Here is a 17,262-nt window from a genome sequence, read left to right on the forward strand (position 1 = left end):
ACCCAGGAAGCAATCACTGTATACAGCCTGGTCCACTGGGAGGAAGAATGCCAAAAATACCTACAGTAATTAATTTTCCCATTGTCATATTAAGGCTCCAGCCACGGTGAGGTACATGAATCTGCCTTGCTGCCTATTTAAAGGGGTGTTTTATTCTGGGATATGGTTGGGAACCATGGCGTTGGGGACCAATTTTACATGGCCCAGCTTTATTCCCACTATATTAGGCCATCATCCAGTTCCCATCCCAGCCATCAGGTGGAAGATAGGGTAGAAACAGAAATCTTGCACAATTTATGGCAATTTATTTTTCTTCTCCCATCGGCCACTCCTCAAGAAGGATGATAGAACCTTAATTTATTAATGTAGCATTTAAGGTGCTGATCAGGGATCAGTGCCACAGAGTGCTAGGCATTTCCTGCACCAAAGAGTTTTCAATCTAGGTTATGACATCATAAAGCTGATGGACACAACAAATGGGAGGAGTAGAGATGGAGGATGGTGCAATAGTAAAGCAAGCATATCTCAACACAACAAAACAGTCAGGTCTTGCTATTTATTTTAAATATCCAATTTAAAAACCAATTAATTAGGTAAAAAAGGATTAAAAATTATGATATGTAAACTGTACATAATGATAAGCATACACATGAAACTATGCAAAAATGGATGGTGACAGAAATTACCTTTTCATTTTGTAATCCGTCTCTTGGCCCAACTTCTACAATTTTAACATAGTCAGGAAATCCAGATATTTGAAATTCCTGAAACACAAGATGATAGATTCAATATTAAATAAAAATACATGTTTAACATATTATCAGCTTTATCATTGCTTCTTGTAAACCCAGATATGAAGTCATTTTATCAACAGCAAAGGAAACATGCCTGCAGAATGCCTTTAAAAAAATTCTGTGGGGCCACATGTTGCACACCTTGGATGGGGGAAGATGTGAAGGAGCAGAGTTTATTTGCATGAATTTTCCATTTTTCTATCAGGGTCATAAATTATTATTAATTATTATTATTATTATTAAACAGAATGTATTTATTTAAATGAACATTGTACTTTATGGCACAAGACATATTTCCTATGTCAAAAAACTTACAAACTAAGGGCCCAATCCTGCAAACATTTCTGTATGTGAGTCCAACTGAATAACGTGTGTAAATGTTTGCAAGATTGAGCCATACATCAGACAAGACTGAGGCACACAAATCAAGGGGAGGTGGGGTAAAGAGATTATTAATGATGACATAGAAGGAGGACATGCTGGAAGAGGTAGACTTTCAATAGGATTTAAAAGAGAATAGGAAAGGTACTTGCCAGACAAGAAGAAAAAGTTTACAGGTGTAAGAGCAGATTAAAAAGGTGGGAAGCTGAGGTGAGAAGAGGAGAGGAAGGCAGCAATACGGTCAAAAGACTAAGGAAAGTATAAGGAGTAGAATGGGGAGTAAAGAGAATGTGGGGCACAAAAGCAGATGGAGGGAAATGAAATTTCCCTTGTTTGTTATTTGGCTGGTCTGATATTGAATCAACTGGAAAGGTGAGGAGCTATTGTAATTAAGGCCCTATGTAATTAAATATTCACAGGACATTTTGAAATGGTTTTACAGCAATTTAGAAATAAAAGCTGTACGTCTTTAAAAACAATTCGAATGGTTAAATTGGGCATAATACTACAGACCCATTTGGGGCAGGGATAGTGTGGAAGCACATGGTACTGTCAAGAGATCTGGAAGACACTGTGCTCTCTGCACTTCATTGAATGCAGTCCAATTCAAAGTCTTCATTTCCACAGTTAAAGCCCTCTATGAGATTAATTCTTGCTACTTGAGAGAATGCCACTCCCTCCATGACCTCCCATGACCGCTAAGTTCCACTAAACTAGAACAATGAAACTGTGGACCAATAGGGGAAGTCTCATGAATACAGGAGACACAGCTTTCACAGAAACCAGATCTAGACTTGAGAAGTCACTTTTGCAAAGAATAAAAAACCCTAACTTCACAGCATTCAGTACTAAACATAAAACCCATCTTTCAACCCAGTCTTATTTGCATTGTCACTGCAGTTTAACCTAGGGGCTGGAGAACTTCTATTTTCCAGTGAAGTATTGGAAAGTGACACAGAAATATACCTTTATAGCATCATCATATTGTCTCCCACTGATGTCAGTGGATACTGTGTGCATATGTGGCCCACAGATTATATTAAATTCACTGTAGTAATATGCACAATCATACTGAGAGTACAATAAAAAATCAATGCAGTTAGTGTACATTTATCTGAGCACTGTAAAAAAAGAAATAGAAAAAAGCTGTATAGCATCTATGAGATCACATTCAACATCTGGTGAGCTAAAACTTTGTTGGCCCATTCTGAGCTCACACTCACTGAGAATATAAACCTATTTAAATATGAAGGTAAAACTTTCACATCTGCTGCATATTGTTTTTCTTTTTAAAAAAAAAGTTCTTTTCACAAATATGGCAAGACTTCAGCAAAAAGGGCATATATCTGGGTATTTTCATGATTATCAGGTAATTGTTGTTACATGACAAATGCCACAGCTGAGCTATGAATAAAACTGTGACTATAGCTGAAAATAAGAGCTAAAATGAATTAAATGAACTGAACCTTATATTTCGTGCATGAACATTTTTCATAAAACTTTGCTTGCCATATTTTTTTCATTCTATGGGCCAAATCCTGTAAATCCATATTCAGTTCTTATTATGGCAAGACTTCCACGGAAATCAATGGGCCAAATCCTCAGACCAGTTTAAATAGCCCCACACTACTTTGTACTGGGCACTGGGTCAACCATTTCAGAGGATGATGGGAGAGTGGAGAGGACAACAGTTCTGTGGTGGCCGTTTTAAGGCAGCAACCAAGCAGTGGTGCATAGGGGATACAGTAGTATAAATGGATCCAAGCAGACAAGAGGGAGACAAAGAAGCAGCTGTCTGGCCAGCATGTATTTAACAGCTGTGAAAAGAAAGGGTTGCCACACAGTGGAAGAGCTGTAGCCTTTCAAACTAAATAACCATTTTGAATATTATGAAGGACCTTTGGGTCTATGAATACTCATTGGGTAGATAGGACACTGGATAGTTAAGTTTAGTGAAGGAGGAAAAGAGGAGATCTACTTCTATTTGGGGACAGCGAATACATGCAAGGATCAGAACCTAAGAGCATATGCTGACCCTTTTCGTCCCTTCCTCCCACTGGGGCTTAGGAGTTACTGCAAGTGCATGGCTTCCATGGGAACATATGTCCAACTTTGTTTCACAACTTTACCTGTAAATTTATGGGAAACAAATCTGTTCAATTCAACCTCCACTTTCCCAGTCACAGGGAACCATACGAAGCAGAAGTTATTCAACGCAGCTCTGATACTGCACATTAAAAAATGTAAGATTCGAAGAAGACACGTAAAGTTCCCCAGCAGTCAATCCACATAATATAAAAAAATCACCGCAAAATAGAAACAAAAAATGAAATCACACTGTACATTCTGACAGGGTAAAAGAACGAGGAAGAGTTTTATAAAACTATACAATCATTTATGTTATACATATCATTAAATATGTAAATGATTTTGTTTCAAGAGCAAATGTTGACCTAATCATTTTATATGAAATACTTCTATGGAATCAAATGCAACAAAATATAAGTAGCTATTATAGATATTGAGTAGCTAGTATTTATTGAACTATGTATTGGCTATATTAAATAGTAACAACTACTCAAAGTACATTGTTTGGAACATCAAAAAGGAAATGGTTGACATAAAAGATTAAAAGCCTGGAAAATTTGTTTCCCTATCCCCATGTATAATGCTTTGCCGAGAGAACAAAATGCATATAAAACCACTAAAAAAATGTTTGCCTTCTTCAAAACACAAAGCAGCCAAAGATTTCCCCCACCCCCAAATTTTAGAAAAAGAGAAAAGGACTGACTACCCATCCTGGGACACTGTATGCCAAATTTCAGCATAGAAACATTTTTCTCCGAATTATAAATAGTTGAGAATAGAGGTTTAAACTAAGCCTTAAACATAGCCTTATAATCCTCTTAAAATAACCATAATTGTAAACAAATCAAATAATAAACCTTCAAATTAAATAAACAGCTCCAGAGCCGCCACAGAATTTCCTGACGTGAGTATTGGTTTCTATGGACTTCAGCAGCAAGTATATCATTCTGCTGATTATCTGAATGTCACCCGCTGCTCAGCCAGTATCCCTGGCCTTCTGCTGCCTGTGTGGCACAGAAAATCATACAAACCTGTTGCTGATTTAGGCCTTTAGAGCTTTATTTAGCCAACTAAATTGGTAAGGAGGAACACATTCCAGCTACACATTAGCAATAAATTCCAGTTGCATATGTTTTATATTTCCAGGCAGTTGTCTTGTGCAATCACAGGCTTCAACTTTGCCATTTAGTCACAGAGCTGCATTGGGGTGTGACGTGAAGCCACTACACTCCAGAAAGAGCACTAGGAACCATCTTGCAGCTTCCAATTGCAATTTTGCCTGACTCTTAAGTGGACTGCACAAGAAGGGTTTGAGGCTCCTTAACTCCGTCCATTCCCATTGTACCACAAGAGCCAGGCAGATTCCAGCTGTTAGATATTTAGTTGTGGCAGGTTGTGAAATTATGGTCCCCAGCATACGTCCCCTAATTCTATGTCCCTCCAGGGTCATTTACTCATCCCTCACTTCTCTCTAAAACTTCAAAGCAGTCTCCGGAGAATGAAGCTTCAAGATTCTTAATAAAGTTAATTCAAGTGTTCAAACTCTATTAAGGTCCTGTTGGAAAATCCCAGTTGAGTTGCCTAAAAGCAAGAGCCTATCTAGCTAACACTGTAGTTATTCAAGACTAGATTGGTAAATTTGACACTGGGGACTGTAAATTTATACATTTTCTGCATCTATTTATATCAATATATCAGTTCTATACCAATTTATATCTAGCTACATTCAAAATTTTCTATATGTCATCACTAAATATCAGGGCAACCCAACATATCCTTCTAACGAGTGGCAAAAGCAGAGTTATATGGTACCCCCTCAATTCCTTTTTTAATTAAAGGAGCTTGCTTTCTTCACAGGCCACAAAATGTGACTCCGATACAAACAGACCACAACAAGGCCACCTAAACAAATATTGCTGACATTGTTTGATACTGAGCAGCCCAGAAAAATGTAAGGTTATGATTATGGAGGGTAAATAGTTGACTAATGAGCTAATGAAGTTGACACAAATAAGCCTATATTTATTACTTTTGTCCAGATTTCTTATTGATTTCCTATTGTCCTATTGAAAATGGTTAGAAGTTTTACATTAATATTTATGTATCAAGAGCTTGTGTGAGCTCATGAAAATGTATTAAATTAGATATTTCAGGGCATTATTGGAAGAAATGAAGTGTATTCAACTCTTCACATACTGGATATTTGCTAAGGGGATTTCCAGCAGTACTGAAAAGTTCTAAGACTTCCATAGTCATTTCCATTCATCACTCAACTATAACTTCATACATGACAACAATTACTAGACTGCAGCAAGACAGTTTAAAACAAAAAGATAAACCAGATCAAACATGATATCATTAAATGGCTAATTCATTCAAGAGATTCACAATTGTAACCTCAAAATGTAAAATACCAATGCTGGGTTAACATCCTAAAAGACACTGGTTAGTTGATTTAGTTATATTCATATATACATAGTAGGGCTTCAACAAAGTCAACACAAGCAAGTTAAAAACACAAATGATAATGTATAAATAATCAGGAAGATTGACAATTTAGATTTAAAAGCTACAATTGAATCTGCTAATTGAAAACCCAGAGGATACAATTCAATTACAAAGCCTTCAATGGGCAAAAGTCTGACATGCTGAGAGACCAAATGGCAGAGATTGGCAAAGTGACTGCAAGTCAGAGGTTTAATGCACTGGAGCGCTTATGAGAATCAGTTCTTAATGATAATATGATGCTGAAGAGTTAAGAACCTTAATAATCTGGATCAAAACTATAAACTTCAAGCCATACATTTAGCCTACATTTTTGGTGGAGCGGATGTAAGTAACTAGAAGACTGGACGGGGGGGATGAAGACCCAGCAAACCAACACCTGCCACCCATCTCAACTCAGATCCAGCCCCGCAGCTCAGCTCCTGCCACCACACAACTGCAGCCACCATCAACTCTCCACATGTGAGAAGGGCAACAAGTCAAATGCCAGCATTTAAGCAACAGGTCTTAAGGGTTAGTGCAATGCACTTGATTGTAATTCCTGTTCCTTGTCTTTTTTCTGGGGCAACGAACATGCTTCTGATCGCCTTTCAGAGCAATACAAATCAGAAAAAAACTCTGATAAGGTGGATTCTTGGCCACCCATAGCCTATCAATTTTTGCTGACTGAAGCCTGGATTTTCAGCAAATATTCCTTACTGAAAACTCAGTTTGTTCTGAAGGTGATCTCATGGTGTCGGACGCCATCAGGTGGTTGAGGGACATCTACATAGAACACATCACCGGACATTGGCAATACCAGGAGGGATGAGCTGGAGTGCCGATGAGAAGCACAGTCAGGAAAGTAACAAATACTTTCCTCGTGGACTGTATTTTCTAAATGGACAACCTACTTAATTCTCAATTACTGAGGCACAATCTCCACTCACTGTTATATTTTGCTTTCCACAACCAAATCTCTGTACAGCTTTTCATGAGTGATGTACCCGAGTATTTGGATTCTAATATCTAAACTGTATTGTAAAATCTATTCACCTAAATTTGGGTTATTGCTGATTATGTACTCTATGTATCATATAACTTTAAAAACAAACTTTGTATTTGTGGATAATCTAAGCACTATACCCAGATGTACAGACACTTTTCTCAACCTATATATTATATAATGTTTTTAACATTAGCTTTAATACATTTTTAAAATCTGTCATAAGGCTAAGATTGCATTTTTATTTACTAGGTAATCTGCTTTGATCTGTTTACTATCACTTATAATCACTTAAAATCTATCTTTCTGTAGTTAATAAACTTGTTTGATGTTTTATCTTAACCAGTGTGTTTTTGAGTGAAGTGTTAAGGAATCTTAGCTCTCTTCACAAAGGCTGTTGCATATCTTCCCCACATCGAGAGGGGAGAGAACTAATTTAATGAGCTTGCACTGTACTGATCTCTTTGCAGTGCAAGATGGTATAATTCTGGGTTTATACTCCAATAGGGGTGCAAGGCTGGGAGCTGGGAAATTGGCTGGTGTCTTCATTGTCAGTCCATGAGTGGCTTAGGTAAACCACTCAGGTGACTCAGTTGGGTGTGTGGCGCCACCTGCTGTTGTGTTGGAGGATAACAAGACTCAGAAGGGGCTGGCTGTGAGTCACCGGCAGAGCAGGGAGAGAGGCCAACCCAGCTGAATAGTTACGGGGCACAGTGGTTCAACAGCTTCCAGGCTTCACTCCATTTTGTGTGGAGAGACGCAAGCACCTAACTCCTTCCCACAAGAAATGCATTAGGTGCCTAAGCAACCTATCTCCAGGTGGATTTCTGAGTAGAACTAGGTGCCTTCCTGAAGCCTGGACCTAGGCACTTATATCTGAGAGCATGGAGGGGCTTCGCACACTGGTCGGCTTCCACTGGCAAGCTTAGGCAACTCCACCGTGGTGTGCTGGCTTTTTGTGGAATGCATTCTTAGGCATCTATCTCTTCCCATGCTTTGTATAGGGAGCCTAGGCATCTAAGTCAGTACTTTGGATCACAGTGTTATTCTTGGATTTTGTAGGTTCCTAAATGTTAGGCCAGGGATCGGCAACCTTTGACATGTGGCTCGCCAGGGTAAGCACCCTGGCGGGCCGGGCCGGTTTGTTTACCTGCTGTGTCTGCAGGTTCGGCCGATCGCGGCTCCCACTGGCCACGGTTCACTGCTCCAGGCCAATGGGGGTGGCGGGAAGTGGCAGCCAGCACATCCCGCGGCCCGCGCTGCTTCCCACAGCTCCCATTGGCCTGGAGCGGCGAACCGCGGCCAGTGGGAGCTGCCATCGGCTGAACTTGCGGACGCGGCAAGTAAACAAACCAGCCCAGCCCGCAAGGGTGCTTACCCTGACGGGCCACGTGCCACAGGTTGCCGATTCCTGCGTTAGGCCCTGCGGCACTCAGCTTTGTAATGCCTCAGTCCATTTGTGGAGCCTACCCTAAATAAGTGAAGACTATTTCTTAACTTCTCACTCTAGAAAAACTGTAATGAAAAACATGAGGTTTAATTTCACTTTTACAAGCCTCAGAACAACCTACTTTTTAAAATCCTTTACTTGTTTCTATAAACTATCTAAAGCCTCAATCTCTGATTGCAGTATATAATGAGCCCCACACCACAAACTATAAATGTTACATTTCAGAGCTGCCTATAATGTCAGCATCAGGTGAAGAATAAATCATGATTTGAATCCCTCCCCCATGTTTAATTAAAAGGATAAAAATGAGTTCTAATGATGCTTAGGCTTAGCATAATTATAAGCTCTACCAAATCCTTATTCATTTTTTTAAATAAGCGAAGTGTTGAACATGCTTCTCTGACACTCTGCAAAACAGAATGCTTTTCCCACAGCCCCACAGCCCCAAAGAATAAACAGATGTTCATTCTTGTTTCCTCATCCGTCACCTCCCTTTTCCTTAGTAATGGGCAAGTTCAGAAGAAATGAACCAGGTTAAGAATTCTGGCATTATTTTCTACTATATTATTGCTATGTGAAGTCATATGTTGGATGTGACTCAGAAACAATTATTTTAGCTGCACACTTTATACAGGCTACACTTTTATTTATACCATGGTGACCTCACAACATCACATCCCTTTCTGACCAAAAGGCACAACTATCACCACTCCTTTGTAAACAAAGTTTTCAATTGGGCTTCTTCACTGCATACATCTGGTGCTGAATGCAGCAACACCTGCTCACAGGACCATATTACACCTGGTATATACTCTTTAAAGTAGTTGCATGTAAAGTGGTAGGCTGACTTTAAGCTGTCCCTATTTTTTTTGTTTCTTAACAACTTTAAATAGGGACAGACCAGGGGGACATATCAACTTAGATACTTACCTTTGTAGGTATCTGTATTGTGATAGTATTGCCATTTTCAGAGCTTCCAACATCATAACTCAGAAGAAGACTAAACATTTGCTGCAGCTGCTCCTTGAACTAGCTTCCAGTGAATATCTGCCTCTACCCATCCTTTACTATTTTAAAAGTTAAAAAGTAAAACAACAAGCTGTAATTCCAGGATACACACCTGATGAAGTATTTGCTTCAGACCGTATAAAGAAAAAATGTTATTTCATGCTTTATCTCCCAATTCCAAAGCACACACAAGTAGTAATGTAATACAAGTACACTCTGACTGATGGTCACACCTGAGACCTAGACCAGTAGAAATTTATTTACTGGAGACTTTTTGTTCAGATGAACTAGTTTAAAGTTAAATTTCCAGGCTAATTTATTGTGGCTAGCAGTTGTATAAGGACTTAGTTAAGAAACAGTAAATATTCATAGATTTGATATAAATGTAGAGTAGTTATTTTATGTATTTACATTAATGTTTTAGAGCCTGATTCTCCTCTCACATACAGTGATGTACATCAAGAGTAACTCAACTGAAGTCAATGGAGTTACACTGGAATAAATGTATAAAGAGCTTCAGGCCCTTACAACATCTTTCTCTGGGGTAAGCAGATGCTTATTTACAAATTTCAACAATGTAAATTACACAAAGCTTCCCATAGCAAGTAATATTAATCAAAGCCACTGTGGCATGTGCTAGAAATATTAGCAACCACATTGTCAGGGTACACAAAATATATCCACTAGCAGCTATTCAAATCAATTCATTTTATGATTGTGCCCTAAAATTTGCTAAATGCAAGCTCTGGTATACCACCAAGAGAAGAAAGAGTCAAAGGTGCATGCCTTCCACTGACTTCCCTGCTACCTGTCTTCAAAGTCAGTCCACAGGAACTGACCATGGGCAGCTGGTGAACTGGCCATTTGGGAAGGCTAGCCCTTGGCCCCTCCCCTTCTGCCCAAGGCCCCTCCCGCTCCCCCTTCTGTTCTGCCCCTCCTCTCCCGAAGGAGCCCATAGCATCCCTACTGTGGCTCCCAGTCCCAGCGCTGTGCGGCACAGCCGCAGCACACCAGTGTGCCTGGCAGCCAGGCGGCGTGGCCACAGCGCCAGGCAAGCAGAACGGCCTAAGCACCAGCAGCCCCATTCCCCACAGCAGGCTGGCCAGCTCCAGCCCCAGCCTCAGCCCCATCCAGCCTGGGCCAGGGCAGAACACGGAGAATAGCAGGAGGGGCCTGAGGGCGGAGCATGGGTGGGGCCACGCCCGGCTGTTTGGGGAGGTACAGCCTCCCCCAGCCTATGATACCTACCGCCCATGGAACTGACAGCAAGAACATTCCAGCCCCCATTAGTCATGACAAGGCAGAGAATGAAGAGCAGCTCTTAAGGGCTTTCAAAATTATCACCAATACTTTAAATTTAACACAAGTTAGCTGCTTTTAGTGGCCCATGCTCCACAGGAAACAGGCAACTGTGTTCTATAGTCATGGATGCACTTGGATTGTTTTCAAGAGAATGATTGAGTAAATCTATTACTGAAGTTTAGCCTGGGGGTGACAAAGACATAGATAACCCTAACAAGGTCTGCATTAGAAAGGACTCATAGATGATATAAGGGACTACAGACTGTAGTAAAATTGAAATATATATTTTCAGTAGTTGGTGCATTACCTCTTCCTACTCCACTAATTTTTTCCCCTCACTAATAAGCCGCATTTCTTCCTTAACCAAGTTGAGCTGCAGCCAGTTCACTTTCATCCACATCCCTATCTTGGTCAGAGACTGGAAAAGTTATTAGATTCTGCCATCTGGATTTGATTAAAAGGATATATAAAACTGAGAATCAACAGCATACTGATGACACTTAGCCAAAATCTCCCACAATCTCCCCTACTGTTATTTACAGTATATAATGCTATTGGAGTGCATTGTGCTTTACAGGCAAGAAAGACGACAAAGATCTAGAAGATGGAAGGAATAGTGCCCTTCCATACGCATTGGAAAGGAGATCGATTTCACAAGCTCTCACATGAGAGCCCTGAAAGAAGATGATCAATTGCCAAGCACCACCCCTTGATATCTCAAAGGGAAAAATTAACACACTGAAGAGCCACTCCATCCACCCCATCAGATCCCAGAGATGAGTCAATTACATCTCGCGGTCAATGGCACTGAAAGTTGTTGATACATCTAATGAATTCAGCATGGACACCTTACTTTAGTACATCACTCACGTTAATATCCAAAGATAGCAAAAGTCTAATGTCCATTTACTTAAGCATGTTTGGCACCTTGTTTGCCAGCATAGCTTGTAAGATGTACAGGTCACCATTCAAAAAACAATTCACATTTGCCAACTGTTACCACAGTTATTTCCTAGTCTAAGCCCTGGTCTACACTATGAGTTTAGGTCGACTTTAGCAGGGTTAAATCGAATTAAGCCTGGAGACGTCCACACGACGAAGCCCTTTCTTTCAACATAAAGGGCCCTTTAAACCGGTTTCTTTACTCCACCTCCGACGAGGGGATTAGCACTAAAATCAGCCTTTGCGGGTTGGAATTGGGGTAGTGTGGATGGAATTTGATGTTATTGGCCTCCGGGAGCTATCCCACAGTGCTTCATTGTGACCGCTCTGGACAGCACTCTCAACTCAGATGCACTGACCAGGTAGACAGGAAAAGCCTGGTGAACTTTTGAATTTTATTTCCTGTTTGCCCAGTGAGGAGAGCACAGGTGACCACGCAGAGCTCATCAACACAGGTAACCATGATGGAGTCCCAGGATCGCAAAAGAGCTCCAGCATGGACCAAAAGGGAGGTACGGGATCTGCTCGCCATATGGGGAGATGAATCAGTGCTAGCTGAACTCCGTAGCAGTAAATGAAATGGTAAAATATTAGAAAAGGTCTCAAAGGCCATGAAGGACAGAGGCCATAATAGGGACGCACAGCAGTGCCCCATGAAAATTAAGGAGCTAAGGCAAGCCTACCACAAAGCCAGAGAGGCAAACGGAAGGTCTGGGGCAGAGCCGCAAACATGCCGCTTCTATGCAGAGCTGCATGCAATCCTAGGGGGTGCAGCCACTACCCTAACCGTGTGCTATGACTCCGTCAATGGAGAAACACGCAACAGGGAAGCGGGTTCGGGGTATGAGGAAGATGAGGATGAAGATAATGTAGATAGCTCACAGCAGCAAGGAAGTGGAGAAACCGGTTTCCCCAACAGCTAGGATATGTTTATCACCCTGGACCTCGAACCAGTAACCCCCGAACTCACCCAAGGCGTGCTCCCAGACCCTGAGGGCACACAGGGGACCTCTGGTGAGTGTACCTTTGTAAATATTACACATGGTTTAAAAGCAAGTGTGTTTAATGATTAATGATTAATTTGCCCTAGCAATCGCGGCGAGTACAGCTACTGGAAAAGTCTGTTAACGTGTATGGGGATGGAGCGGAAATCCTCCAGGGACATCTCCAGAAAGCTCTCCTTCATGTACTCCCAAAGCCTTTGCAAAAGGTTTCTGGGGAGGGCTGCCTTATCTCATCCGCCATGGTAGGACACTTCACCACGCCAGGCCAGTAGCACGTAGTCTGGAATCATTGCATAACAAAGCATGGCAGCGTATGGTCCCGGTGTTTGCTGGCATGCAGACAACATCCATTCCTTATCTCTCTTTGTTATCCTCAGGAGAGTGATATCATTCACGGTCACCTGGTTGAAATGGGGTGATTTTATTAAGGGGACATTCAGAGGTGCCCGTTCCTGCTCGGCTGAACAGAAATGTTCCCCGCTGTTAGCCACGCGGTAGGGGGGAGGAGTGAAGTGATCATCCCAGAGAATTGTGTGTGGGGGGGGTAGTTGGGTTTGTGCTGCATGTTAACCCGGAAACCGCAGCCCCTCCTTTTACATTGCAAACCCATTTTAAGTGGCCAACCCAAGGGGTGCTTGGTATGGGAAATGAGGGCGCTACTGTTTGAAACCATTCCCACATATTAAGAAGGTTTAAAAAGCCAAAAGACTGTCACTTACCATGGCTGCCTGCAAGCCGAAATCTGTTGCCTGGCACTGCGTGAGTGATCTCTCACACCAAACTGGCAGGCCCTCAATATAAGAGGAAAAATGCGACCTTGTAACAAAAGCACATGTGCTGTGTAATGTGAACAGCAAAATGTAACGTGAAAGAGTGTCCATTGTTCTCTAAAATGTGTCTTTTTTAATCACCTCTCCCTTCTCCTTCACCAGCTGCAAATGTCTCTCCTTCACAGAGGCTAGCGAAGATTAGAAGGAGAAAACGGTGGACTCGGGATGATATGTTCTTGGAGCTCCAGATGTCCTCCCACACTGACAGAGCACAGCAGAATCCGTGGAGGCAGTCAATGTCAGACTACAGAAAAGCACAATATGAACGAGAGGAGAGGTGGCAGGCTGAATCGCGGGATGAACAGAGCAAGTGGCGGGCTGAAGATGATAGGTGGCGTCAGCTTGCAGACAAAAGGCAAGAGTCGATGCTCCGGCTGCTGGAGCATCAAACTGATATGCTCCAGCGTATGGTTGAGCTGCAGGAAAGGCAGCAGGAGCAGAGACCGCCGCTACAGCCCCTGTGTAACCAACAGTCCTCCTCCCCAAGTTCCATAGCCTCCTCACCCAGATGCCCAAGAACACGGTGGGGGGGCCTCCGGCCACCCAGTCACTCCACCCCAGATGATTGCCCGAGCATCTGAAGGCTGGCCTTCAATAAGAGTTAAAGTTTTAAACTGCAGTGTGTCCTTTTCCTTCCCTCCTCCCCCACCCATCCCGGGCTACCTTGGCAATTATCCCCCTAGTTGTGTGATGAATTAATAAAGAATGCATGAATGTGAAGTAACAATAACTTTATTGCCTCTGCAAGTGGTGCTTGAAGGGGGAGGGGAAGGTGGGGTGGTTTGTTTACAGGGAAGTAGAGTGAACCGGGTGGGGGGGCGGAGGGTTCATCAAGGAGAAACAAACAGAAGTTTCACACCGTAGCCTGGCCAGTCACAAAACTCGTTTTCAAAGCTTCTCTGATGCGCATCATGCCCTGCTGTGCTCTTCTAACCGCCCTGGTGTCTGGCTGCGCGTAATCAGTGGTCAGGCGATTTGCCTCAACCTCCCACCCCACCATAAATGTCTCCCCCTTACTCTCACAGATATTGTGGAGCGCACAGCAATCAGCAATAACAATGGGGATATTCTTTTCGCTGAGGTCTGAGCGAGTCAGTAAGCTGCGCCAGTGCACTTTTAAACATCCAAATGCACATTCCACCACCATTCGGCACTTGCTCAGCCTGTAGTTGAACAGGTCCTTACTACTGTCCAGGCTGCCTGTGTACGGCTTCATGAGCCATGGCATTAAGGGGTAGGCTGGGTCCCCAAGGATCACGATAGGCATTTCAACATCCCCAACAGTTATTTTCTGGTCCGGTAAGAAAGTCCCTTCCTCCAGCTTTTGAAACAGACCAGAGTGCCTGAAGACGCGAGCATCATGTACCTTTCCCGGCCATCCCACGTTGATGTTGGTGAAACGTCCCTTGTGATCCACCAGGGCTTGCAGCAGCATTGAAAAGTACCCCTTGCGGTTTATGTACTCAGTGGCTTGGTGCTCCGGTGACAAGATAGGGATATGGGTTCCGTCTATCGCCCCACCAGTTTGGGAATCCCACTGCAGCAAAGCCATCCACTATGGCCTACACGTTTCCCAGAGTCACTATCCTTGATATCACCAGGTCTTTGATTGCCCTGGCAACTTGGATCACAGCAGCCCCCACAGTAGATTTGCCCACTCCAAATTGATTCCCGACTGACCGGTAGCTGTATGGCGTTGCAAGCTTCCACAGGGCTATTGCCACTCGCTTCTCAACTGTGAGGGCTGCTCTCATCCTGGTATTCTGGCACTTCAGGGCAGGGGAAAGCAAGTCACAAAGTTCCATGAAAGTGCCCTTACCCATGCGAAAGTTTTGCAGCCACTGGGAATCGTCCCACACCTGCAACATGATGCGGTCCCACCAGTCTGTGCTTGTTTCCCGGGCCCACGGCATGAACCTGCCCCAGTAACACCATGATTTGCACATTGCTGGGGCCTGTATTTTGTGCGAGGTCTATGTCCATGTCAATTTCCTCATCACTCTCGTCGCCGCGCTGCAATCACCTCATTGGCTGGTCCTGGTTTTGCTTTGGCATGTCCTGGCTCTGCATATACTCTAGGACAATGCGCGTGGTGTTCATAGTGCTCATAATTGCCGCGGTGATCTGAGCGGGCTCCATGACCCCAGTGCTATGGCGTCTGGTCTGAAAAAAGGCGCAAAACTATTGTCTGACAGAGGGAGGGGCGAGTGACGGCATGGCGTACAGGTACAGGGAATTAAAATCAACAAAGTTGGCTGTACATCAGGGAGAAACACAAACAACTGTCACACAGAATGGCCCCCCCAAAGATTGAACTCAAAACCCTGGGTTTAGCAGGCCATTGATTTCACGGCGGGAGGGGGAAGCAAATGAATACAGAACAAATCTATTTTTTACATCTTAAGCTGGCAGCCGACGGTGCAGCATGACTGATAGCCCTCGGCATCTTCTGGGTGCTTGGCAGAAAATACTGGGCACTTGGCAGAAAATAGTGTACTACGACTGATAGCTGCCGTAATCATTGGAAAGGCAGCAGAATATGACTGGGGGACATATGGAGTTTCAGCCATCATCTGATCGAACCAGTCGTAATACACCATCTACTGCCAAAAGGCAAGGGGCTGCTGCTGAGTAGCAATGCAGCCCTACGTCTGCCAGCCCCACGTCTGCCAGCACCCAGATCGCCGATGAAGGCTACCAGTCATACTGCACCGTCTACTGCCAAAAGGCAATTAGCTGCTGCTGTGTAGCAATGCAGTACCACGTCTGCCGGCACTCAGATGACATATGGTGACTGTGAGCTGAGCGGGCTCCATGCTTGGCGTGGTATGTTGTCTGCACAGGTAACCCAGGTAAAAAGGCACGAATCGACTGTCTGCCGTTACTCTGACGGAGGGGGAGGGGCCTGACGACATGTACCCAGAACCCCCCGTGACACTGTTTTGCATCATTCAGGCATTGGGCTCTCAACCCTGAATTCCAATGGGCGGTGGAGACTGCGGGAACTGTGGGATAGCTACCCATAGTGCAACGCTCCGGAAGTCGATGCTAGCCTCGGTACTGTGGACGCGGTCCGCCGACTTAATGCACTTAGAGCATTTTATGTGGGGACACACACAATCAGCTGTATACAACCGATTTCTATAAAACCGGCTTCTTTAAATTCGACCTAATTTTGTAGTGTAGACATACCCTAAATGTAGGGAGGAAACAGCGGTATCTTGAACACCATAATGTTCTCAGAACAGAAGAATGATGACATTTTTAAATGGTGACTCTGCGAGCCACCAATATGAGTCAACTATGTGATGTGGTTGTGAAAAAGGGGAATATCATTCTGAGGTGTATTAACAGGAGAGTTGTATGTAACGCATGGGAGGTAATTGTCCTGATCTACTCGGCACTGGTGAGGCCTCAGCTGGAGTACTGTGGCCAGTTCTGGATACTACACTTTAGGAAAGATGTGGACAAACTGAAGAGAGTCCAGAGGAGAGCAATAAAAACAATATGAGGAAAGTTTAAAAAAAACAGGGCATGTTTAATCTTGAGAAAAGAAGACTGAGAGGGGACCTGACAACAGTCTTCAAGCGCATTAAAGACTGTTTTAAAGAAGACTGTAATCAACTATTCTCCATGCCCACTCCAGGTAGGACAAGGAGAAATGAGCTCAATCTGCATCAAGGGAGATTTAGGTTACATATTAGAAACAAATTTCTAACGAAGAGTAGTTCAGCTCTGGAACAGGCTTCCAAGGAAGGATGTAGAATTCCCATCACTGGAGGTTTTAAAAAACAGGTTGGACCAACACCTGACAGGGATGGTCTAGGTCCACAGTGCAGGAAGCTGGAATTTAGGACTTCGCAAAGTACCTTCCAGCCCTTCATTTCTATGATTCTATGGTTCTATGTATAGTGAAAATGTTTTGCTGCCTTTTTAATTGTTAATAATTAGGGTTAGTTGCAATTTTAATGAT

General features: G+C 43.2%; 1 protein-coding gene across 6 annotated transcripts in view; it reads right to left on the reverse strand.

Moving 5' to 3' along the window:
- Positions 1–17,262, reverse strand: part of HMGCLL1 (3-hydroxy-3-methylglutaryl-CoA lyase like 1) — a 128,263-nt gene that overhangs the window by 99,254 nt on the left and 11,747 nt on the right. For all 6 annotated transcript variants that reach the window (XR_002888141.3, XM_065587839.1, XM_024101610.3 and 3 more), the window contains exon 2: positions 687–764. Coding sequence is in view for 4 of the 6 variants with exons in the window: in XM_065587839.1 (XP_065443911.1) it covers positions 687–764 (78 nt within the window). In the remaining 2 variants the exon portion in view is untranslated. The remainder of the gene's footprint in view (positions 1–686; positions 765–17,262) is intronic.

The sequence above is a fragment of the Chrysemys picta genome, chromosome 3, assembly GCF_011386835.1.
Source record: "Chrysemys picta bellii isolate R12L10 chromosome 3, ASM1138683v2, whole genome shotgun sequence".
Lineage (NCBI taxonomy): Eukaryota > Metazoa > Chordata > Testudines > Emydidae > Chrysemys > Chrysemys picta.